This window comes from Xiphophorus maculatus, chromosome 4, assembly GCF_002775205.1.
Source record: "Xiphophorus maculatus strain JP 163 A chromosome 4, X_maculatus-5.0-male, whole genome shotgun sequence".
Classification (NCBI taxonomy): domain Eukaryota; kingdom Metazoa; phylum Chordata; class Actinopteri; order Cyprinodontiformes; family Poeciliidae; genus Xiphophorus; species Xiphophorus maculatus.
This window is the reverse complement of record NC_036446.1, coordinates 28,099,040-28,125,159: the sequence shown is the minus strand read 5'-3', so window position 1 is coordinate 28,125,159 and position 26,120 is coordinate 28,099,040. Positions and strand designations below refer to the sequence as shown.

Genomic DNA, 26,120 nt, shown 5'->3' with positions numbered 1-26,120 from the left:
CTTCGGCTGGTTGAATATTTCATTTGATCAAATTCTTTTTTTTTGGTCTAAAAACTAAATCTAGCTGCATAATTAGGTTTTTTTTTTTCTAAATTTCCAAAAAACGGCCTCATCGTCACTTTAAGGCTTGAAGACTGTTACCCGTCGCTACAGATTAAAGAACCCACCTATTTCATATAAATAATAATAATAAAAAAATCAATCCTGCTGGAAGTTAAATAATGTGGTGATAAAATAAAAAAAAAAAACGGATCAGACGTATTGCATCGATCCGGTACAGTTTCTTGGTTCTGCGGGTCAGGGTGCAGAGAGGTCGCCCCGTTGTCGAAGGTTGACGTGAACTACGAAGGACTACGTTGCCAAAAGAGAAATGATGTTCTTTTAAACCTTTATTCTTTTGTTGTTTTACTTTTACTATGTTTGCTTCTTTTTTTATTTTTTATTTTATTTTATTTTATTTTTCTCCTTCTTTTTACGCTCCAGCTGTTTCTCCTGAGACGTGTGCAGCTGCATATGAAGGTAAAGTTACTTTTGGACTGTTCCGGATTCGCTTAGAGACTCGGGAGTTTACGTTTTTAGATGGTTCATCTGGGCCGTCAGTTACAACTTCAATATCCAGAAGTTTCCCTTGCACTTTTGGACTGTAAGAAAAATGACATTCAACTAACACACCACACTTTTCAGATGGTTATTTCAACTGCAATGTTGAATAGTGTTGCCAACTTTTGTTTGTCCATTTTTAGTCGACTTTTGTGAGCTACACAAGCTTTACCAGCTGGGTAACCAGCAGGAAGTTTAAACAGGAGGAAGTATGAGAGGCCAGCGCTTCAAAACTGGGTGTGCAGATAACAGCGCTGTGCGTTTGAAAGCTGCTAAAAATACAACCTGGTTTCCTTTCTCGTTTATTGGCTGCTTTACGTTTCTCAGCTCCATTTTCTCAAAATGGGTAACGCATCTTAAGCTAAGTTGGTTTGTGTGCTGTTAAGTTCCTTCCTATTCTTTTCAGTCGTCCTTGCATTTAAATAAAGGTGTAAACAGGGAAGGAGGAACGAGTTGGCCTTTGCTTTATGGCCCCCCAGTGGCAAAGACTGGCCATAGTCTTTGCCACATTTCAGATAAGTGAAGCTTTCTCCAATCACATCTGTGCAGATGCAACTAAGATGTTCGCCTTGCAAAACATCTTGACAGAAAGAAAAACATCTGGATGGATAAGGTACCAGTTTCCTACGTGCAGCATACGAGCCGCCGCTTCATGGGGGGGATTTTTTGCGTTTCATTCTGTATTTGGTTTTAAAAGAGGTTATTACATGTTTGTTCTGTTTAGTAGTGACGGGCAAATGAAGCCTCGTGAAGCAATGAAGCTTTCCAACCCTTTGCTTTGCAAACAGGTTCGTTACTCGATGCTTCATTCGTCGCTCACTGGTGACTTCTGCTGGGGAAACTGTAAGAGCCTCGTCACTCGGCTGGATCACACTTCCAGAGATTAGTAAACGCAATATTGTCACAAAGTTTTCATCAAACTCATGTTTAGCAACAGGAGAATCAATGAAATCGTATTTACTTGTCATATGTTTTAATGATTAAAATGATTTGTAGCCAATCTAATCCTGGTATTATGTTGAAGGTCACTGGTTGAGTTGGGTTTTCTTTTATGTCATAGACTGATTTGACAATAAAGACATTTGATGTTTTAGTTTTTAGTGCTTGTTGTTCATTCGCTCTTTCTTGGATTTCTAATTGGCTCTGATCCCTTATATTTAGCTACATGCAGAATTTTAGTCTTGCAACAGCATTAAGTCCATTTCTGCTGTGCAAGAGTGATCTTGCTGATCAGACTACAAATGATAGTGGAAATTTCCAGAAGGTGAGGAATTGGGGTTCGGGGAGGGGCTAATTATTTTTATTTAAGAAGAATTTTATTGTGAGCAATCATGTCAAAGTATTTCCAGATGTCAGATTTTTTTTTTTCTTCCTCTTGCTGTCTCCATTTCAATCAAGTTTATTTGTGTAGCACATTTCAGCAACAATGCAAAGGTTTCAAAGTGTTTTACATAATAAAAAGCACACAAATATAAAGTCATAAAATATACCGTAATCAACAATTGAGAAAACCAGTAACAAACATTACGTTCTGATGAGTGTCGTCATCAAAATCATGAGTACACATGAACTATGTTGGTCAAAGTTCCTTTTATTTCAGCCACTGCTGAAAACAAATACTCCTCTGATGCGCGATCAAACGCAACAACCCATGAAGCGGCGCGGCTCGTCACGCTTTTATTTTGAAAACCGACACGCAACAGTGAAGCAGTCACGTGACCCGTGCAACGCGAGGCCTCGTTGGTTGCCAGTCTCCGTACTTTCTGCTTTAATATGAGGTCATGTGAGGTTTTTCCATGAATGTTAATATGTCTTTGTGAAATAGCATTAGTTTTATATCTTTTTCACCACAAACTTACGATGTAAACAGAAACTTTCCGTAAAGAAATAAAAATACATCCTAATCTGGACTATTTCTGAGTTATTATCGTGGGGTAATAAGTCAGCTGACAGTTTTGATTGTGTCTCTGTTGTTGTCTGAATCAGGGGTGGGCAATCCTGGTCCTCGAGGGCCGGTGTCCTGCAACTCTTAGATGTCTCCCTGATCCAACACGCTTGAATCCAATAGTTGAATCACCTCCTAAGTGCAGTCAGGTTCTCCAGAGTCCTGCTAATGACCTCATTATTTGACTCAGGTGTGTTGAAGTAGAGATACATCTAAAAGTTGCAGGAGACCGGCCCTCGAGGCCTGGAGTTGCCCTCCCCTGCCGGGTTTAAAGGGCCGTTTTCATGTTCAGTTCCATCTAAACCTTAACATTCATAAACATGCAGTGAATAAATCGATTTTCAATCAGTGTTTTGCACCAAAGCCTTAATAATAATAAACACGTTTTATTATTATAAAACACCGCAAACTAATGATGGTAAAGGGCCGCATTGGGTTAACTCGGGGAATCTCATCTGTCCGCGTATCAATCAACTCCAAACCTTTTCTTTCTTTGTTCTGCAACAATTATCGATTTATTCCATTTTGATCATCATGCTCCAAACTTTACAAGGACTGACCGCCCCGCTCACCGCTTCCTCATTCACACTAAACCAGCAGGCCAGTATCCTTCTCATTCATACCTGATGACAGCCACGCCCACATCGACACGCCCACCACCCAGGTGTCAAAGCCGCCTGCTCCTGTCATATCAATAATCACTTATTTCATTCACATGGCTCTTACAGAGCCTCAGTGGAAACTTGTTTATTATTAATTGTTTGGTGCAAAACACTGATTGAAAATCGATTTATTTTTTCCTGCATGTTTATGTCTGTTAAGGCTAAAATGGACTTATGCACTGAAAGCAGCTCTTTACGAACACAACAGAGACACAATCAAAACTGTCCTCAGGAATTTTACATGTGAGCTTAAATGCAACTTTCAAAGCTAATTTGGCTGTTTGTGGTTTCATGTATTTATCACAGGGACCTTATCGATTCAATTAGCCTCAGATGGATCCGTTTTATGACCACATCTCTTCGCTGTAAGCTGAGCCCTGTGCTGCTGGGATGAGACGACAGAACAACATATCTTATTAATGCTGAAGTGTCTGCAGGTGAAGGGGACGGCCTGCGGGACACCAACTATAAAAACAAGATGCAGGCTTTTAGAAGAAAACATCACACACAAGCCAGAGAATCAAATTTCACAATTCATTTTATTAAAAAAAAAAAAAAAAAGTCAAATAAATATTAGAAAATATGTTTACATTTGTTTTATTTTTTTTGGCGGGGGAATGTAAGATGCGATTAATAAAAATGTGCCCGATTGGTCGCTGGTTTGGTAGATGGATATGAAATATTTCACTAAGTCATAGCACCACTGTGAGGTCATCTTCATTTTGCAGCTCTGCTGGCCTTGTAAGATCAGTTCACAAAAACAAAAGAAAAAATGTACATGAAAAGCAAAAACTGAATCAGGTATGGATCAATCTGCAGGTATGGATCAATCTGCAGAGGGCAGATTTAGGTTTCATTTTTTATATAAATATATTAATTTACACATTATAAACTATAATGTATTTATCACAAACACGACTAAAGTAAGGTCTTACAAAAAGGCAGATCATTTTGAAATCTAAACCCAGGTCTGAAAAACTGAAAAGTACTTTAGCTGCACAGATGGAAAAGAAAAGGATGTTTGTGCTTCAGTTATTAACCAAAGATATGCAAACTGACGTCAGTCACTCGACATTTTAACAAAAGGCATTCTAATTGGTTTACAATCTTCAGGAACAAGCAAGAGGAGAGTGTCAGTATCGATGCTTGTAGAGAGTCACGAGTTTGTGCGGACGGTTCGATGACATGACATCACAACCCTGAATTCACTACAGGTTCACTTTGTGTTGCAGCATTGACGTTACAATTCTAATATTTCCTTAATTTTCAGACAAGCTGAGAACTTCTAATGGACGCCGGACGGCCCAGCTAGCGCACCAGGAGGAAGGTGAGTCCAGCGATGCCGACCCCGGCGACAGCAACCAGCGCCGTCTTCATGGAGGAGTCCTGACTTGCTTCTCTGGCGTTGCGGGCATAGCTACAAAACCCTTCCTGAAAGAAGAAAAGAAAAAGTATAAAATCTTCTGTTTACAAGCAAGAAAACAAAATAAAAAGGCTTGAAAGCAAGAGCAGCTGCTCAGTCCTGAACATTAAAAACAAACTGGACCCAAATTGGGTTTCAAAACACACATCGTGTTAGTCACAGCGAGACTGAGGCAACACGTTTGTAGGCGACATGAATGCACCTGCTGCCACTTCCAGGTGTTTTCCCCCCTCCGATCTACAGCTGCATGTTTGTCTGGTCATACAACGTTGCTCTTCAATGTGGACTGACATTCAGTGCAGCTTTGACTGTTACCACAAAGTCCATCTGGCTGAGCTGGTTACGCGTCTGTTGGAACCAGCTGCCAGCTTTGCTCCAGGGAGGAGGGGCAAGCATGTGTGTGTGCATGCGTGTGAATGTGTTACCCAAGTCCATTCATAAAAGGAGCCATTCATTGTATGTATTGTATGTAGTTTCCATAAGCGTTCAGAACTTCATAGTGGGGCCATCTTTGAATGAAATTCATTTTTACAAATTAAACCTGGAATTTGCTCTTTATTCCCAGGAACCAAAACATCTTCTATTCCAGTTGTATTCATTAGAAGAAGATTTTTATTGCAGCATAAAATCCTAAGGATATTTTTAGTTCAATCCATTTGTTGGCCTCACAGCAAAAACACAAGAGCTTCAGTGTTTTTGGTCTAGTTTCTAGAGCAGAAATTGTTAGCACACTTGAAATGAAACAAAACTAACTTGTAAATAACTTTCTGGTACTTTTTCATTAAGTCATTAATTGACTTAGAACAATATCCTATTGTAATTTAGTTTGGTCTTATTTCAAGTGTTCTAAGATATTTGCGCCTGAAATAATTGGTAAGGTTTTGTGTTCTTTTGCAGCGTCAATAATGGCAGCTTAATCAAGAAGTAAAATCTTGAGATTCACTCCAGCAGGAAAAACAAAATCGTGTCAAGCCAGGTGGTTTCCAAATGTGGTTGGCTCTTGTTTTTAGATAGACAAAAAAAAAATCAAAAAAATCTGTCTCTTATCTAAAATCTTTACATCAAATAATCATTCCCCCTTCCACACACACACACAACCTACCCATCCATTATTTTCCTGTAGCCAGTCCTTTTTGTGCTTCTCCAGGTAATCAGCAATGGTCTCCGCCAGCGCCCGGCAGCTTACGGGCTCTTGTTGCAGTTCCTGCTGCTTCCCGGAGTCCGGCACCGGGTTCTTGCCCGTCTGTTCCCGCAGCTGTCTGGCCAGCACGCCGGCGAAGGCGAAGAGGGACACCACCCTCCCCCAGTTAAAGTGTCCGTCCCCCACCATCTCATCCATCACCTTTCTGAGGTTGGAGCAGAGGTCCGACCCGCAGTGCTTCAGGAAGCCCTGGGCCAGGGAGTGAAAGCGAGCCTGGTGCTTGGCCTCCACGTCCTGGGCCAGGCGCCTCATGGCGGCGGCCGGCTCGCTGGGAGGTGGAGGGGCTGGGTGTGGGCTTGAGCAGCGCAGGCGGATGTAATCCTCTGCAACAACCACGGTCTCTTTCCACAGCCCACAGGACATTTTCTATAGAGAATGAAAAACATATGGAGAGTGAGAATAAAGTAAGTAAAACCACTCAGAATGTTTAATCTAGGTCTGAACCTGAGGATATTTGTTCGCTTTATAAGAGCAACAAAACTGGGAAGAACCAATCAAAATGGTCAGATATAGTTTCTCTTCTCTGATTGGTCAAATTAGAAAATGGTGTGTCCTGTGGTAGCGCAGGGTAAAGGACAGCCCAACGTATGGAGGCCTTAGTCCTAAATGCAGACGTCACAGGTTCGAGTCCTGGTCCGATGACCCTTGCCTCATGTCTTTTATTACCTACTTTCTTGTCTAACTGCTCTCAAATGAAGCCCACCAGATCCAAAAAAAAAACAAAAAAAACTTTAAACAAAGTTTCAAATAAAAAAAAATGTCATTTTTAGCTGTTCATTAAATGCATCCCAACTAATACCTTCTACTGTTTTAAATCTATAAATGCATCAATGTCAACATAAAAATAAAAAAAGGTGATGTACACTGTCTAGAAAAATTTTGAGTAAAGGGTTATTCCCAATTTTCAAGGGATTCAATTGGGTTTTCTAAATTGGTAAGCAACTGTGACTAACAGAAAACCCAAAATGACTTTTAAAGCCCCTACTGGCATCTTCACATCTCCCCCACTAGAGTTTCTATCAATAATAATAATAATAATTATAGCGTTGCAGAGGACATTTGCTGGACTAATCATTTCCATTATCGTTGTCCATCGTGTTTCCCGTCAGCTGACAAGTCCAGTAGCCATAAAGTTAGCCTTACCGTCATCAAGATCACATGACTGAAGCTCTTTAAAAGAGAAAAAAATGGGGTTTTTTTGCCAGATTTCCCCCCGTCTTTTGTAAATGAAAAATAAAACATGACTCAAAGCGAAACCAGATGTTTTTCACCTGATAAGACAACCTTAGTCTAATTTATTCTATTTATATTATGACTAAACAACTACTGTTGATAGAAAAATGAAAGAAGAAAATTATAAGTATGGCGTTTGAGAGTTTTCATTTTTAAATAGTTCCGGAGAGAAAGCCGTATCACAGCGCGTCGGTTGGCTTCGTGTCGGTGAGGTCAGACGGCTTTTGTTAGCTCCCAGTGAACCAAGCCGGCTAGTCTTCTCAAGCCTCACTAAAAGCGTCGCCGACCGTTTTAAAAATTTAAAATACGTAGAACATTTCATTTTGGAGTACAGGGCAACATTCAGCGCCCGTTATTCGGAGGGTTTAACCGGCGAACTTGAAGTTGTTGAAGCTGCTGCTGCTTTTTTTTTTTCCTCCTCCGCCTGTCAGTCACCGCAGCAATGGAGGACACAAAGAACAGCTCACACGGGGAACTAATTCAGCTAAAACACCCACTTTACGCCACAGCTAACCACCGCAAAAACACCTCTGTGTGAGCTTTCCTCCCATCTATAAAGCGACGCGAAAACATACAAGTAAAGTATACTATTTTCGTTATCACAAATGCTTACCCTCCCAGCGATATGTGACGGCTCTCTGCACATCCAGACGGCGGAAGGAGAACCTCGGCGCATTCACCGCTTCCCCGAGCCGGTTGTGCATTTATTACTCCGCCCACTATTTCCGCCCGAGACACGAATGACGCTTTCCGAAACAACCCTGGAAACACGTCCATTACGTTATTGATTTTAACTTTGCACGGAAATTTACTTGGTATAGAAAAAAAAAAAAAACAACCCCGGTCTTAAACAGTCAAATTGAAAAATCAACTCAAATACGTAAATAGACTAAATTTGCACAGTATAACATTTGCACGTTTCATCTCCATTTTAAAACTGCTAAACGGCACTTAAATTGTTTAAATTACAACGTGTTTCTAAAATTGACTGCCAACAAGATCAGTTTTCTAAAACTAATTAATGTTATGGGTTAAGTAAATTAGTTAGTTTTAATATGGCATTGATACTATTCAGCTCAGGCACGACAGCATGGGGTTCAATGGTGTGATACTGTAATGACTGAGTGAAGTTGTTTCACAGCATCAACAACTGGAAAACATTAATGTGGATTGAACAAATATTTAGAATAATCCAATTTGAATAGTAGTTTCAAGTAAACATTCCCCAAAGTATACCATTTAGCTTTTTTTAGAGCAACACTAGGAGCTAAGTAAACCTGATATTAACTATTTGTGTTTTATCCTTGAGTAGTCATTTCCAAATGTGTATTTCTTCTGCAAAGGAAATACAAGTGTTCTTCAAGCCATTGATCAAAAATAACCTTTGTCTGCAGTTTTAAGGCACATAAGTCAATTGCTAAGCACTGTCCTAAATTTGGGATTGGTCTGAGAGCATAATAAAACTACATTGGCTGTCAGAAATTTAAGGGAAAGAAAATCCATGTACTGGCAGAATAATAGGTTTAATCCAAAAATAATAGAATTCAGGTTTTCACACATTGTCACTGCGCTGTAAGCTAATAACACAATTAAATCCTGGAGATCATTGACCAGCTTTAGAAAGCGAAACAAACAGAGGTTGTGACCAGATCTATGATCAGTTAAAAATCTTAAGTACTTTCACTATAGGGGAATTTCCTTCATCGGTTATTTTTATTTGTCCTTCCTCTTTTCCACTTTCCCCTATTCAATTAATCACAGTGTTTTCCTCAGGGAATTTCATGGGCTTTTTGGCAAACTGAATATGCAAAGCAAAATGGTGCCAGTAAGAGATTCTTATTAATGTTTTGTTTGTTGTGAGGGACTGTCCAATAATCTAATACACAAGGTTTCAGTGATCCTTAATAGTAGTTCCTAATTAAGGATATATATATAAGTCAATTGCTAAGCATATATATATATATATATATATATATATATATATATATATATATATATATATATATACATACAGTATATACAGTGTATATATACAGTTCAGACCAAAAGTTTGGACACACCTTCTCATTGAATTCAATGAGAACACAGTTGTGTCCAAACTTTTGGTCTGAACACTCTCTCTCTCTCTCTCTCTCTCTCTCTCTCTCTCTCTCTCTCTCTCTCTCTCTATATATATATATATATATATATATATATATATATATATATATATATATATATATATATATATATATATATATATATAAAATATGAACGTGTCCAGATAATTTCAGTGGAAGGGTGCCCTGTATTTGACATATATTTTGGTTAAACAGATTTGTTTTCTTTCACTCAACAAAAACAACATCAAAACAATGAAGACACTTTTCTTCATCAATTATGATGGGGTGGTATTATAAAGTGTTTGATTTTTATATTTAACGGAAGGGAAGAGGGGGAAATTACCTCTTCAGCATACATATTTTTAAAACGACTCTGTACCTTCTAAAAAATCTTTTACTAGGTAGGTAAACATACTTTTTGTAAAGCCTGCAAATCTGTATTAAATTATTCTAATCTATAATGTCATTAAATCTGAGGAGAAAATGATCATAACTAACAGAAAGAAAAGCTTGAAAACATCAGTCTGTGAAAACACTGACTGTGTATAAATAATCTATATATTCAGTTCCATTAAGTGAACTGAATTTTTGAAATAAAGGAAGTTTTCAGTTCAATGAAAAGTTCCTTTATTCCTCCATTCAATGCAGATTCTAATGCATTGAACGGCTTTGTATAAATTGGCTACAACAACCAGCTGCTGTAGGGAGTCAGCCACTAGACCATGAGGTGACTGCGGGTGTCGTTTGTGAGCATAAAGTTTGTCAGGTAAGAAAATGTTTTATTTATGTGTTTTATTTAAATTTTACAATATACAGCTTCTGTCAGTTTAAAATATATGCAGATGAACTCAATTCATCTTTTCAAATGATCCTTTTGCTTGCTTAATCCTGGTAACTTATCTTCAGTAGTGACAATTTCTCCACATCTGAGCTACAGGAACAACACACGTTGTAATTTTTGGGGGGATTTAAAAATAGTTAAAACTCCATGACTAACATAGAATGGTTATCTAAAGATAACTTGCTTGGCTCGCTAGAATAATGTAAGCTACTCAGATTAATGAACGGCATGCCTGCATGCATTAGAGAAACAATGTGGGCCAGTAGCTGTAACAAACTAAATATTCAAGGAAAATAGATCACATGATGAAGTTGTGATAGAAGAAGTTTCAAAATAACCTCTAATCAGCTGGTACAGAGAGACAAACAGGATACTTAGTTAGTGGCTGATCAGATCACTAAACACAACAGGTAAAAACCTGAGGAGCACTCACTCACTGAACACCATGAAACTGAACTACCAACCTCTCATTCCCCATGATGTCAGAGTTCAGCCAACAGAGATAAACACTCAAGAATTTTGAACAGAATAATACCAGAATTATTTGTGTTAACAGTAAAAAAAAAAAAAAAAAGGATTCGTTATCAATATGTATCTTTAAATCTACCTATTAGGTGCCAGTTTGATAAGTATCCAAGACAACATTTCTCCTGACTTCTACAGCCTCACTGGATAGAGTTTCATTTAAATATCCACTTTATAAACTCCTATTTAAGCTGGAGACTGTACTGTACGGAAGAGGATTAGGGCCACCGAAAAAAAAAAAATTCTGACTTTAAAGTCAGAATTCTGAGATTAAAGTCAGAAAGTCAGTCAGAATTCTGAGATTAAAGTCAGAATTCTGAGATTAAAGTCAGAATTCTGAGATTAAAGTCAGAATTATTTTTTTAAATTTTTTCGGTGGCCCTAATCCTCTTCCGTAGTACTGTCACTAGCTTTACATTGGGTGGAAATTGTGTTGTTCACTGATCTCATAACGTTGTGTTCTTGGTTGCCATTTGGAAGCCATTTCTCAATTTTTTTTTTTTTTTGTTTAAATATTTTTTAATTTTTGACATGGAAAACGAGCCACGGTCACAAAATAACAGAGAAACAAAATTTGCACAAATAGAGTTACTTTTTAGCTGTGGTTAATACATTTTCTGCATTTAAATCATCCTCCTCCTCCAGAACGCAGCTGTCCCAGGTTCAGTCTCCAAACATGAGCCAATGACCGCATGTCTTCCATCTCTGTCTGCCAGCAACTCATGAATAAAAGCCTCCAATGCCACAAAAAACCTTAAAAAAAAAAAAAAAAAGCCCAAACTGAATCATTATCCTCAGTTTTGTGCAGACAGAACTGGAAAAAAAAAGAAACCAAAACCTGTCATGGTGACCAGATTTGCTGGTGAGAAAACAACACAGCGTGACATATAGAGAGTAAATCCTCTGCTATTATCTGTTTGCCAGTCTTCCAGGATGACCTGAAGTCCCTTCCTATGGCTGCCACAAGGAATTTGTGTTGACGTGACGAATTCCTGTCCTATGTTTTCAGGTGAAACTTTGCCGAGGGAACAGATGTGTGCCCTGGTTTGGACATTAATGTCTCTGCGCTCTCAGATTGACCTGACAGTGCAGGTCTAGATTTTAATGCGACTCACCATATCTTTGGATAATTAGAACCACCCGTCATTTTTAGTAGGAGGGATTGTATTTTGTGTATAGTTTTTTTTATCACTGGTGAAATTCTGTCGTTGTTTGGTTATGTTGCATGATAAAAAAAAAACAAAGCAAACTTTTAATAAGCCTTGCAGATTGAGCACAAAAACAAGGAAGACTCCACAACTGTTTTTATTTCCTCATGGGAAAATCAGTGATCAAAATAGTTAATACACCTTTAAATAAAAACATAATAATACTGATAGCTAACTTTATGCCGTAAGGTGCTGTTATTAGAGCAGCGCTTACAAACCCACTAAAATGAACCTGACTGCAGTTCATACGTCAAATAAAGAAGGTTAAATGACAACAATAATAATCAATATATTGTTCTTACCTAGTTATTAGTACTGTTTTTGTCTGTTCATTGCAGAAATATGTTTTTTCCATTGTCTTTTTTGTTGTTCAATCTGATTTCTATGGTCAATTTTATTTCCAGTAGGCCAACAGATCAGTTAGTAAATATCTCTATATGTGATGAAATCCTTCAGAAGGAATGCTGTTGGAGACGGCGCCTTGTAAAAATGTCAATTTTTCCACATTTTGTCACATTACAATCACGAACCTGAATGTATTTAATTGAAATAAGCATAGAAAGAAAAGGGAGACATGGTTTGGTGAAAAGTCTGAAAAATGTGCCCCCAGTAATACGACACCTCTATATAAAATCCTTTAGCATCAGAGCTCACTTATTTCACAGCGAGTCCACCTGCTGGGTGCCCTGATGAACTTTTCCCTCTACATGTGAAACATTGTGCGACACTGCAGATAAGCCCAAAAACACCACGACCACATTGAAACATGGTGGTGGAAGCAGCATGCTGAGGTCTTTTTTTTTTTTTCAATCAGAAAAACTGGTCTGTCACCTAAGAGTCCAATATAATTCATGGAAAAGCCGTGATTGTAACTTGACGAAATCTGAAAATATTCAAGGGGTCCGAGTACATTTACGAGGCGCAGCGTTCAGACGTGATGCTAACAAGCTGCTTAGCTTTGTGTGCTAACAAGGAACTGATGCATCATCACATTTGGAAGCGGTGGAACTTCAGTGTGAAGCTGAAGTTTTGGATCGACACGCTCAAGCATGAGGGATTGATATCCGCCAGGAGTGCTAATCTTCGTGTTGTTTACTTGGACTGAACCGCTGGGACGACGCTAGGCCCATATCTGCAAGACAGAGGGAAATCATCGTGTCACACCATGACTAACTTGTAGAAACAAGGGCCGCAGTGTTGTGATACAAACTGAATATTTATTTTAATAACTGCTTCAATTTAAACAAAACATTTAATTTTCTTAATATGTTTACATTCATATTTTGCTACACAGTTGCCATTGTGATGCGTCGGTTTAGAAGACTGTAAGACTCCATATCCCATCAGGCATTGGAACATCTTGGAAACCCCAAAAATGAGCAGGAGGATGTTGCTGGTATGATACTGGCTTGGACCTGTTGCCCCAACCTGAGTGGACGTTGATGGACGGATGGGACTATTTCCTGCATTACCTTGTTGTTGTTGTTGTTGTTGTTTTTAAAGGGGCATAAAAAAAAAGCTAATTTAGGAGAGGAAAAATACCTGAACCCATTTTCAGACTTTACACCATAAATTTTATTCGACATGGAAATGATTTATGAAAACATTCACACCTGCGTGATGTATCAACACCAGGAAGTATAAATTATTATTTCAGTAGTGCTTATCATCTAAGGGATAAATCATGCCAATGCCTTTGTTTTTTGTTTTTTTTTGTTGAAGCCTCTAACTTCCCACTTCCTGCTTTGTGGGGAAACTCCTGCTCACCCGTAGACTGTTGTCCCAGGAGGCTGAGCAGAGCGCCGTGCCATCAGGCGACACTCGGACTCTGCTGATGCGGTTTTCATGGCCAAACAGGATGGAGACGCGAGTCCCCTTCAGAACGTCCCAGATGTTTATGGTGTAGTCGTTGTACCCAGAGAACAACAAGCGGCCTGGATGCGTGGGCAGATGATGAAAATGATGATATAAGAAAAAGGAAGTGGGGAATTTCGGGGAAGCAAAGACTAACAATTGGATTAGATGAAACTTTGTTTTGGTTATGAAATACTTCTGATTTGGTATCATGCATATTAAACAACTTAATATTAAACAGCTTAATGTTTTGCAGTCCAGCTTGAATTAAAAATGCTTCTCACCACTGAGAGAGAAGTCCACAGAGGAGGCACCAAATATGATGCTGTCCTTCTGGTAGACGGCGACTTCACGGTCAGCCCGCAGGTCATAGAAACGGCACTGAGGAGAACCAAGAAACATCTCAGACTGAATCAACACACACAGCTGGACTACCACTACACACACACACACTGTCACGACTTCAGCTCATTTTAGCTCAGGAGTTAGAAGGTGTTAGTGGTGTCACAAATAACTTTTATTAAAAGCAGCGTGCCATGAGGTCATCAAGTTAACATTACTTCCTCAGAATCACTGATGTAGTTCATGGGGACAGAAACGCACAACAACAAGTGGAGAAGCAGAACTTACCGTGGCGTCGTCTGACGCAGTTGCAAACGCGTCTCCACTGGGGTAGTACCTGGAGATTACATTCAGACATGATCAACTATTTATCTCCAATTTCTGGTCGTATTTGTTCAGTAGCCGTTTCAATTTGCGGGTTGAGAGGCGTAATAAAGCCAGTTTTGACTGCAAGGTCAAATGAGTGAATCAGATATTGAACAAACTTTTGTCAATTATCTGTTTTACAGAGCAGCAATGGAAAATACTTATGAAACTTCTTTCATCCTCACAATTGTGTGTAAGATCTTCAGCTGAACTGTAGATCCAACGGGTTTACTCTGGAGACTAAATATCCTAAAGTTATTGTTATTCTTAAATGTAAGAATTTTTTTTCTGAAAAAATATTAAAAGAGTTAGTACCACTCACTCTTAGTGCTACTGACTAAAAGTGAGTGAAGTGATAAGTGACTAAAACAGTAATAGTATAGATAAGTTTGTGTTGCTGGTGGGTTAGGAGGGTGTTACCTGGAAGTGGGTCACATTCGGCCCAGGGTCCCGAATAACCATGATCCGGCCCTGACCAGTGAGGATTTCTAATACATCCTAACCGTTTTAATTTTTGGTATTTATAGCAACAAAAAAATGACATTTTATTAAAACAGAAGCAGCACACAATCAGAAGATGTTTTTTTGTTTTTAACAGATCTGACATGCATCGGATTCATTTAAACTTAAAGCAGGTCTGTTTTGGTTAAAGATTTTTAGTATTCAAATCTATTGAAATGTTGTTTACGTTAAGAACGTTACGTTAAGTATAATCTAGGACATACTTCTGATGTGTTGTGACCTTAGAAATTGCAAAATTTGTCCTATAAAGACAAAAAAAAACCCCATAAGGAGTCATTTTTTTTAGAACATTTAAATTTCATGTGAGACGTATAAATTGAGTTCAATCCGGAATATTTACGCAACGAGTTTCAGCAACCAGCGATCAGCTGTAAATCCAAGAGATCCAGCTTTTAAATCACAGATTACACATGCAAAGAGTTTAAACCATTAAACTCAGCTATTTATTCATGTCATTAAAGTCTAAAAATACACAAAATGCCTGTAAAATGATGACAGCTGGTCTGTTTGGGTTAAAGTCAGATCTGTGCGTCTTTTAAAGAACTGAACTCACTTCACACAGTTGATATCCGACTCGTGGCTTTCAAAAGACTGAATGTTCTGTCCCGAGCGCATGTCCCACACGTTGGCCTTCATATCGCAGCCCTGAGAATGACGCATCAGAAGAAAAGTTAGTGGAAGAAAACCACTCATTACATCTCTAAAACAAAACAAAGAAAAAAAACTGTTCTTCAAGTTAAAGTCAGGCTCCTCACCCCGGACACAAACGTGTTTCCGGTCTCGGACGGAGCGAGGTCCAGCGACAAGACGTCCGCCGTGTGACCGTGGAAACTCTGCAGCAGCTGCCCACTCTCCACGTCCCACAATGCACATGTTCCATCCCCGCTGGAGGTCAGCAGCTGGCACAGGCAAACACACAAACCAACAATCAAGTTTATCTGCGTAGCACATTTCAGCAATAAGGCAGTTCAAAGTGCTTTATATCGTAAAAAACACAAAGTCATAAAAGACAGTCAACAACTGAGAAAACCAACAAGAGTGCCATCATCAAAATCATAAATACACATCAGATATGTTGGTTGATTTTCCATTTATTATAGTTCAAAAACAGCTGGAGATTTCTGGAAGTTTGTTCCAGATTTGTGGTGCATAGAAGCTGAATGCTGATTTTCCATGTTTGGTTCTGGTTCTGGCAGAAGGTCCGGAAGGTTGAAACAACAGCAGCAGATCTTAAATATATTTTGGTGCCGAGGCGTTCAGTGATTTATAAACTAACAGTATGGATGAGTTTCTCTAGATCTCGCTGGGACATCAGTCCTCTGAACCTGGAAATGTTCTTCAGGTGACAGAAGGCCAACTTTGTAGCCGTCTTTATGTGGCTCTGAAGGTTCGGGTCTGACTCCATCACCACACCCAGATTTTTTCAAAGGTCAGAAAGGGCTCACTTAATCACCATTATTTAAACAACCCATAAAAATAGAATTAACCTTCAAACGAATCTGATTTTGAGTAGTTAGTTAGTAACAGTTTTTTTTTTTCAAATCTTGGTCCACCTTGAAAAGCAGTAACCAACCCTATTTGTAAAAGAGATCGCTACCCTTTCTTGTGAATTGCCCTACCTGCTGGTTTTGCTCTCAATTCTCTAATTTACTGGGAAATGAAAGAGACGAAAATAAACCAGTAGTATCGCTGTTGCTATATTTACTGTCTGCGACTAATACCAGTTCTCAGGGGGCCTCGGTTGAAAGAACAAAGCGGTTTCTTTACACATAAAGGAAGTATTGTCTAATAGTGAGAGGAAAAGAAGTGATTATTCCGAAGATCAGAACCAGGAACACGAGAATCTAAACAACAAATACAGCAAAACAGAGTATAGAAAGGCGGCTCCTCGCTTACTCTGAAAACTCTCACTGAGCAATCAGCTATCTGTATACAAACGGTCTCGCAAAAATGGAAACATGTCACCGAAATCGTCTGATGAAAACAAATCATGGGGACTCAGAGATTTACACAAACACGAGGCGTCCCTGGTGTCTGCCTGATTAGAGAGGATGCTGCGTGACCTCAGACCTGAAACACACCACATCCTGCTGCAGCGACACAAACTTTTACTTTCAGCCTTTCTTTCTGCATGGTGTCTAAAAATGGAGCTCATCAGAATCACGCGTGAAAGGTTTCACACAGATACACAAAGGGACGTTTTTAGGACTTTGCATTTATGGCGCCTTGCAAAATTCTTCATTTGGCTCAAACGTTTTCATACTACAGCCATTACCTCTGATGTGCTTTTACTGGGATTCGGTTTGACAGAGCAACACAAAGCAGTGCGTAGTTAGCGGAGGGAAGCCTGTGCATGGTGTTTATTTTGATTTTATTCTTTAGTTTAGAAATGAAAATCTGAAAGGTGCGGTGTGCATTTGAATTCTGCCTAATTGAGTCGACAGTTTGGAGAAGCACTTTCTGCTCAGTCTCGAGTATTTTGAAGCCTCCAACAGGTTTTCTACAGTATTGAGCCTAATTCATTAGAGGTGGGTGGATTGATACAAAATATCGTTTATACCGATATCAAAATATCAGCATCAGATCAATACTAGTGTTGTAAGATTGACACTTGACAATAAACACTGTTTCTATTCTACAGGGTGGGCCATAAGTTTCCATACTTTGAAGAATGTAAAATGTAGATTTCTTTTATATTTCAGATACCCAAGAAGATGCGTTTGACAAAAGAGCAAAGAATTTTAATTGTACTGATGGCTGGATCGGGAAGCGGCCGCACAAAACTGTAACAAAAAACATGGAACGAGCGTCGCACACATAACACTGTGGCAAAACTTATTTGCAAGTTTCAGGAAACTGGAAATGTTGCAGATCAACCATGAAGTGGTCCAAGACGTGCAGCGATTACACAGAGTCCCACAAAAATAAAAAGGGTTGTCCAATATAAAATGTTTATTTTTTTCTATGTATGGAAACTTATGGCCCGCCCTGTAAGGCAGTGCTTCTCAATCCCAATCCTCAGGCCCCCCTGCTCTGCATGTTTTAGATGTGCCTCTTTTTCACAACAGCTGATCCAAATGATTGCATGACCTGTTCTGCAGCCATCAAGTACTGAAGAAGCCTGTTAATCACCCATAGATTCAATCCAGGTGTGTGGCAGCAGGGAAACACCTAAAACACGCAGGGCAGGGGGGCCTGAGGACCGGAATCGAAAAGCACTGCTGTAAGGTCATTTTATTTATATAGCACATTTTCAGCAACACTGCAATACAAAGTGCTTAAATTATGTGTATTATAACACATCAAAGTTTGTGACTGAAGGTGGAACCGGTGGACTGGTCTGAATACTTTTGCAAGTCACTGTCCACTTGCTTTTATTTGGGTGGTAAATGTTCGGCCCTCAGGGTCCCAGATAAAAGCCACTCAGAGTCTATTAATACTCCCAGGACAGAAGATCACAGCTCTCTCTCTCTCTCTCTCTCTCTCTCTCTCTCTCTCTCTCTCTCTCTCTCTCTCTCTCTCTCTCTCTCTCTCTCTCTCTCTCTCTCTCTCTCTCTCTCTCTCTCTCATCCGCTCTTCCCTCCCTCCCCTCGGTGCTCCTCTGCTTTGTGAAGTGTCACAAAGGAGTAAATTATTAAAGCAAACACCTCAGACCATTTTCTTCGTGTTCTCCCTCCCACCCGCTCATCCACCCGGCTGGGCGGGGGTGGTGTGCACTGGACGCAACCAGATATCAATCTTGAGGTTACAAAATGTCAAAAATAAAGATAAGAATGCGGCTGGAACTGATTTTTTTTCCGGTTTAAATTTTAACTAAGCCAGACAGTAAGAAACTTTGTGTCAGACTGTGGCATGTAGGCTGTTGCTCCCACCTGATGTTGCATAACGAAACATTAATCTGCCTTGTTTAATTTTAAATGTTAGGTAATCTGCTACAGTGTTTTGTCTTTATCGCTGCAGACTCCAACACGTGTTTCTGACCACGCTCTCTGCTCTTTTGGTCGTTCAGGGCGGAAAAATTCCACCAGTTAGTTTTTTTTTTTCTAAGCATTTTTCCAGAACTATGAACATTGGATTAGATAAAAATGAACTGCTAAGACTTGTTTGTGCTCGGGTTAAGTTGAAAGGATAGGAGTTTTCAAAATCATACCTGCAGTAGCGTCTTGTTTTCACTTTGATTAAAGACATTTGTGTTCATAACAATCAGTACTGAACTGATCGACATTAAAAACAGCCTCGTTTTATCATTTGTTTTGTGGTGGTTGAGATGATTTCAGATTATCTTCTGCTCCGTTGTACTGTAGAGTTCCACAGGGCTTAGTATTTGACCCTCTGCTAATTATTTTATATTTATTTATTTTTACTCTTAGAAAGCAATCGGCCTGTCATTGGCATGCAGATGATACTCAGGTTTATGTGCCCCTGAAATGGATGAATATCTAATAACATAAACTTGACGTCAGCTGAAAAACTAAACTTTAAGTCGTCACAGTAAAGAAGCTCATAGAGTTATGTGCAGCAGGTAAGGTACTGATTAGCTAGGATCTCTCAATGAAGCGAGTGTTTAATTAAAAAAAAATAGGATTTCATGGTTTTTAAAGCAGTTTTGTCTTCACAAAGTTTATTATTGATTGTTATTTTATCTGATTTGCACTACGAGTCTCTAACAAAATGTGTTTATTTTCACAGCCGAGGTATGCTGGGTATTTTCTAGGCCCTTTGCTCTGGTTCTTTAGCAGCAGCCATTGTTGTAGCTCTTGTTTGACATTTTTCCACTTGTCTATTTCTGCTCGTCTTACGTCCAAGCCTGTATTTACGTATTTTATATCATCGTGTTTCTTCCAGAAATCTAATTTTAATAATCAATTTACCCCATGAATGTGATTAGACATTTATCAGCAGTTACTCATCATATATTAGTTTCATGCAGCTACTCTGCATATGGATTTCTGATAAGTTTTGCTATAATTATTGATATTTCTAATATCGCACCTGCATGTCCGAGTTGGTGAAGGAGCATCCTGATACATAGTTGGTGTGCATGGCGACCGACTTCTTCTTTGCTGCCAGGTTCTCGTTTCTGTCCAGCGACAGCGGGACCACTGAGCATTTGTTATCCAAGCCCCTGTCGGATGAGATCACACAGTTTTAGTTTTACGTCAGCCTTTCTGTGAGTTTTGAATAAAGGATGCCAATCGTATGTTATAGAAATGTTAAAAAAGCAGCATACTCACCCACATGCCACAGCACAACCGGAGGGAGCGTATGCACATGCCATCACCCATGTACATGGCAGGGTTATCCCATGCTCCTTCAGGACACAAACAACACACACACATAAACACACACACACATCTACGGACCAGGATGAAAAAGATTAATTCCTCATTAGGCAGCAGATTCTGTTTAATCAAATAAAATCCCGATAAATGACACAGAAATGTTTACTTGCTGCTTAATAAAATCTAAGAAAGCATGAATATTTTTACTAGACACTGTAGCTTCGGTAAGCCTGGCTCCGAGTCAAATTTAAAGTTTCAGGTCTGGGAATGAGGGATGCATAAAATAAATCTTTAAAGCAGGATAAATGTTATTCAGCCACAGTCAGACCTACATACATATCAACACACTGGCAGCTGTCAAAGTCGACTGATGGACAGATAATCTTTAAAGGCATATTTCTGTCTAATCGCTTTATTTCCCAGCTGTTAGGAGAGCGGAGGCGCATAAACCCAGCAGCACCAGCATATGGAGGAACACGGATGAAGAAAAACCATTTGGCTGCCTGATGAGTAGCAAAGGTCAAACTGGGGTCACCCTTCCTCCAGAGCAGTGATAATCAGTAAGCATCTCACTTACTGATTAGTTTAGATTTCACTAGGTTTTATTTTCTTTTGCAGGGAATGCTATTTTAAATATTTGAACACAATTTTTGCTCTTTGAAGATCATTCATTGAGGTAACCTATCAGATTACATCAACCATAAACTATTAAGGACGCAAAGTTGCACTTAAAATACAAATTTACAGTTGGATCAAATCAAATTGATCAGCTTATGAAATTGAATCATTAATAAGTTTAATGTTATATAGATTTTTAAATGCATTTTCTGACAAAGCAATCTACATTTAAAACGTAACTCATCAGTAAAAATAAAGAAGCCTTTTTTAATCCATCATCCACCTACCTTATTAAGAGTAAACGCATCCCAGACAATCACTTTTCCATCCTAGATGAGAGAAACATACTGCATTTGTCCCATAGTTATGCAACAAATAAAAATATCAGCATGTCTACAAGATTCTTGCCAAGTTTTAAAAAAATGCATAAAGTATTAAATCCAAATTTTAGGCCTTCAAAAATATCTATATTTAGTTGTGTGTAATATTTCAGCATTCATTTCATTCTTCATGTGGTTTGTAGCTCTTGCAGATGAAATTGGGAATTATGTGCGACTAAACTACAAATCCCAGGATGCAAAGCAGAAAGTGTAGGAATTTATGCCTTAACGCATTCAGCCTTAGAAAGAGTTCCCGCTCCTGACACGTTTTAAAAAAAAAAAAAAAAAAAGACTTTTTAGGCTCTAATCACCTGTATTGATCAGTGAATAGATAGAAAATAAGGAGGAGAGAGAAGGAAAGACATGCGGTAAATGGCGTCTTCTTCTTGACCGGAAGTTGAACTCAACCGCGTAACCTCTGCGAGTGAAGCGCGCGCTCTACAAGCCTACCGCCCCGAGACTAGGTACCGCCCCGAGACTAGGTACCGCCCCGAGACTAGGTACCGCCCCGAGACTAGGTACCGCCCCGAGACTAGGTAAGTATACATTTACTTCAAGAGGCAGCAAATATCCAGTACCAATAAAATAAATAATTCTGTAACTTATCACATAGGAGTGTACTGAAGTAAGGTGTAAACAGCTGGTTCACTTGACAAACGTATACTAAACTTAATGCGTTATTAAGCTTTTTAAAAATAATTAACGCAGGTCTTAAACGTCAATGAGAGAGCTTTAATGGCGTCATAAAATGAAGTTGTCCCCCAAACCCAGCCGGAACCGAGTAGGGATACCACAGTGCCGTGAATGTGTGTGTGTACCTGTGAGGAGCTGACCAGGCGACGTTTGTCCTTACACCAGTCCACACACAGGACCTTGTTGCCGTGGCCTTTCAGGACACGCCTGGTCTTCAGGGAGAGCGCGGCCACCGCCTCCACCTTCTCAGCCACCTGATGCACTGAGGTGAAATGCATAAACACTCACATAATTACAGTATATTTTGTAAAGGTTCTACTTTTTAGTTTAAAACTGTTTTCTTGGATTTTGCTTCCAAAAAGGAGTCAAATTTTGACGTACTTTCATATTTAATTTGCATGTTTTATTAAAATCATGATCTAAAGTGGAAGAAGAAGAAGAAGAAGAAAAAGGGAAACACTCTAAAATCTTTCTGAATCAGCATGTACACATGTATAGCAGGCGTTTGGGTTCCAACATTTGCATATTATGCTGATTGGTGTGGTTCTGATTGGGTCATCATCTGAACCCAGTAGCAACATAAATGACAAGATGAACATTGTAGTACCTGAGTAGCTCCATGTTGGTCCCTCCCCAAAAAGAAAAATTACTATAACTTCATAATTTTCAAATACTCAAGTACTTATAAAAATCTCAAAATAGTAATCCAATTCACCTTTAAGTTGGGCCTTTAAGTTTCATAAATATTTAAGGGGCTGCCCAAAAATTGGGATACTGTCCCTTTAAGACTCTTTTTAATGTCTGGCTCTGTTCTTGATCTAAGACAACAGAATTACACTGGCTAAAATTAAGATGGATGCTTTATTATTTTTTATTTATTTCAAATCTACAAACACAGAATTTGTAATTTCCTAGATTGCAGAACAGATCAAAAATGTTAATTCACTCAAATAGGAAACTGTAAAATAGAGAAACTAAACATCTGCAACCTAAAAGAAATCTGTATTTTTCACAATTAGATGAACACAAAGTTGTGCATAAAATCCACACCATTGCTGGTATGAACAAGACTAAAAAAACAGAAGCAAACTGTAAACGGCCTGATATCAGTGCTCTGCACCAACAATAAGCATTCAAGAGCCGGTTTCCAGCAGCTTTAGCTTCCACAGCCACTCACGCTCCACATCGTTCAGCTTGCCGCGCTCCTCCTCCAGCTTCTTCTTCAGGTTCTCGCTCTCCTTCTTCAGTGATGACAGGGTCTCCCCTTTCTGGAGCCCCTGGCACGCCATCTTCATCGAGAAAGACACCACCGAAACAAAGTTAGACACACAGAGAGAGAAAGAGAGAGGATTAGAAAAGAGGAGGGAAGAGAGCAGAAGGGAAAATGTGGAGAAGCAGCGCAGTTTGGCTGGTGGTTAGAGGTCCATTAAAATAACCCTGGAGAGCAGCGGCGAAGCAGTCGCTCTCTGCTCTGCCTCCCCCCATCCTCTATCTGTCCTGCTATTCAAAGACACTGAAGGCTTTTAAAAGCCAGCCCCGCATTGCAAACGCAGCTTCACTCTCCTCTGGTTCTTGTTTTTAAACTCGACTGTCGCAGAAATCCGTCATGGACTGTCAGTCCCAGTCTGCTCGCATGAACCTATTGAGAAATAAACATTTATTATAAAGTTGATGAAAAGAGGAGTAGAAAAAAAGTTAAGCTGCACTCAAAAATGTCTGATTTGTCAGGCTAATAAATATGTAAGCATTTAGCTCTTGCATACACTCAGTGTATTATAAGCCTGGCGGGCCACCAGACTTTACCTGTCCCCCCACCAGGCTAAGCATTGCTTATTTATTTGGTAACACCTTATTTGAATGGGTGCATAAGACTCACAATTGGGAAATAATGACACTTTTAATGTAAACTTGCATTCAAAGTCCATTATAAAAGTCAACGTTGCACTAAAAGTGTCATTATTTACCGAATGACACTTGAAGTCATTAAACATTCATGATTCATTTTCCTGATAGTTCATACATCGTGTTTGTGACAGTGTCATGTCAGTCTTATGCACAACCCTTCAAGTAAAGTGTTGCTATTTTTATTATTATAGGGTATTTTTATAAACCAGAACTTCATAACCACTGCCTGTCTCTAGTGGTCTACCCGCTAACAACTTCAGCAAATAGTTACAAGTCACAGATAAATTATCAAAACATTTTGGTCACTTCAGACCAAAACATGAAGCAACTGAAGAGCAAAAACTTGTTTTATGCTAGCCTTTTTTAAGATGTTATAGTTTAAGTATTGTTAATAATGCATTTTAATACCTAGTGATATTTCAAATTTCCTGTCAGTTTTAGACATTTTTAACTCAGAAACCTTAGCTTAGCAACTTTTCTGGAGGAAACCCAGAAAACTGATCAGATGTTCCCACCTTCTACTTCAGCACAATCACAGTCCCTATGCTCATAGCTAAATATACGCAGAGTCCTATACAAAAATAGCACGTGCCGCTATAATAAATGTATTGTTTTTGCCCACTGTCGTTTTTTTTAATCAACTAAAATTCAATTTTGAGCATTTGTATTCTGTTCCCTTGAGTCAATTAAGTCTTTTCTCCATTAATGAGAGAAAAAAAAACATCAGATTAATTTATCAACGTCTTCAAAATCAGAAGTTTACATGAAGAATGATTACTATCTCTTTAAGCAAAGAGAGGGAAGCCCAGATGACGATGTTGTGACTTCGGAAACCTCTGAGAAGTTAACTGCAAACAATTTGAAGATAGTTAGAAAAAAATGTCTAAAAAATTGTTCTCACAAAGTTTTCTGGCCTTTAGTAAATACAAATAATTTGGGTAATTATAACTAAGCTGAAACAAATTGTGGGGGGAAAAAAACCTTTTTATTCTGTATATAAATATCTGATTTAAACAGTACGTTTGGAGTTTGACTGTGAAAAGGCTTCAAGGGGAGGGAAAACTTGCAGCCAAAACAGTTTTATGGAGTCTGGATGTACACAACGTTGTGAGGTTTTACAGAGAAGCTCAGAGATGCTGCTTTACCATTTCCACGCAGAAGGAGCAGTAGTTGATGGCCTCGCTCTTGACATAGATGTTCATCAGCGGACTGGCCTTGCTGCAGCTGTCACATGGGCCGAAGGTGGCCGCCATGAACGTCTGGTCACACATGGCTGCAGAGGATCAGCGACACGCCTGCTGGACACAGGGCGATGCACTCCATCAAGCAGACCACGCACTGATTAGGTTTTTATTTAATCAAGCCTCTCTGTGTGTGCATGTGTGTGTGTGTGTGTGTGTGTGTGTGTGTGTGTGTGTGTGTGCGTGTGTGTGCTGTACAGGAGATAAGCAGCTGGTAATCTACTGCAGTCTGATCCTTCTCAGAGGAGAGCAGCTATTCTGGTAAACGCTCACATCTCGATTCCTCACACAGTTAAACAACTCTTACTTTATATAAGGGTTCTCATTATAAATGATCTAAGGCTTTTATTGTAATAATTTTTCAGTTAGTAAAATTAAATTTTGCTTATATTTTCACTCTTAATATCATTTTATGCTACATACCAAATGGGTGTAAAGACTGATCAAACAGCAACAATTTGCTCCCAAGTTATTCTAAACCCACCTGACTGCATGTTGTTGTAGATTTTCACCTTGAAGTGCAAATTTGCCAACAGCAATTTCATTACATTTTTGTTACCGTTTAGTGAAACACTTTTTAGGATTAAATTAAACCCCCTCTGAATCGTCTCCCCAATGATATTGCACGTGTTTATTGTCCATATTTCTAGCTGAATAAAAGGCATCTTACCACAGAAGAGACTGTTTCCCGTCACCCAGCAGGTGCCTGTCCCGGTAGAAGTGAGCGGAGTCGTTCCAGTGACGGATCAGCGAGGGACAGAGAGGATGCAGTAAGCCTCTTAGGAAAGTGTCTTGCAGTGACTCTGCTCTGTTTTGACTGGCCTGCTTCACCTGCAGAGCCTGGAGGATCCATTTAAAGGTGGGACCAAAAACGTTTCACATGAATTATTCTCTGTTTGATCACATTAGGCTACATGGCAAATCATTTAGCTACAGATTCCACGTCACCCAAACTCTCCCCATCTCCAAATCTAACAGACAAAACAGTAAAAACAGGAAATAAGAGGTTAAAAATGTCTGAAAAGATGAAAAATATTTACCGTATTTTCCGCACTATAAGGCGTTCAGCTCAAAATGATTAGTGTGCCAGGGAGATTCAGAATTATCAGACGACTAATAAGTTTGAGAGAAAATTAGGCAATTGTCTTTCAAAAGATAAGAAAACTGCTGAAAAGTA

At 39.1% G+C, this 26,120-nt stretch overlaps 2 protein-coding genes across 3 annotated transcripts; both read right to left on the bottom strand.

Moving 5' to 3' along the window:
• Window positions 1-3,807: 3,807 nt before the first annotated feature.
• Window positions 3,808-7,785, bottom strand: LOC102223228 (anti-apoptotic protein NR13-like). The gene is made up of 3 exons (XM_005808531.3): window positions 7,678-7,785; window positions 5,733-6,197; window positions 3,808-4,638 (listed from the first exon to the last, which is right to left on the bottom strand). Exons 1-3 carry the CDS (start codon window positions 7,738-7,740, stop codon window positions 4,516-4,518), a joined length of 651 nt encoding a protein of 216 aa, XP_005808588.2. The 5' UTR covers window positions 7,741-7,785; the 3' UTR covers window positions 3,808-4,515.
• Window positions 7,786-11,818: 4,033 nt separating this feature from the next.
• On the bottom strand, window positions 11,819-25,805 carry LOC102225297 (guanine nucleotide-binding protein subunit beta-5b-like). Of its 2 annotated transcripts, none has more exons than XM_023331786.1 (13): window positions 25,614-25,805; window positions 24,848-25,000; window positions 22,975-23,086; window positions 21,923-22,059; window positions 21,012-21,053; window positions 20,059-20,135; window positions 19,817-19,949; window positions 15,580-15,723; window positions 15,378-15,469; window positions 14,225-14,273; window positions 13,879-13,975; window positions 13,508-13,674; window positions 11,819-12,872 (listed from the first exon to the last, which is right to left on the bottom strand). In XM_023331786.1, the coding sequence occupies exons 2-13, from the start codon at window positions 24,971-24,973 to the stop codon at window positions 12,861-12,863; spliced, it is 1,188 nt and encodes a 395-aa protein (XP_023187554.1). In that variant the 5' UTR covers window positions 24,974-25,000; window positions 25,614-25,805; the 3' UTR covers window positions 11,819-12,860. The 2 variants fall into 2 exon arrangements, with proteins under 2 accessions (XP_023187554.1, XP_005808595.1); XM_005808538.2 differs by having other exon boundaries at window positions 24,848-24,997; window positions 25,614-25,804.
• Between the last annotated feature and the right edge of the window lie 315 nt (window positions 25,806-26,120).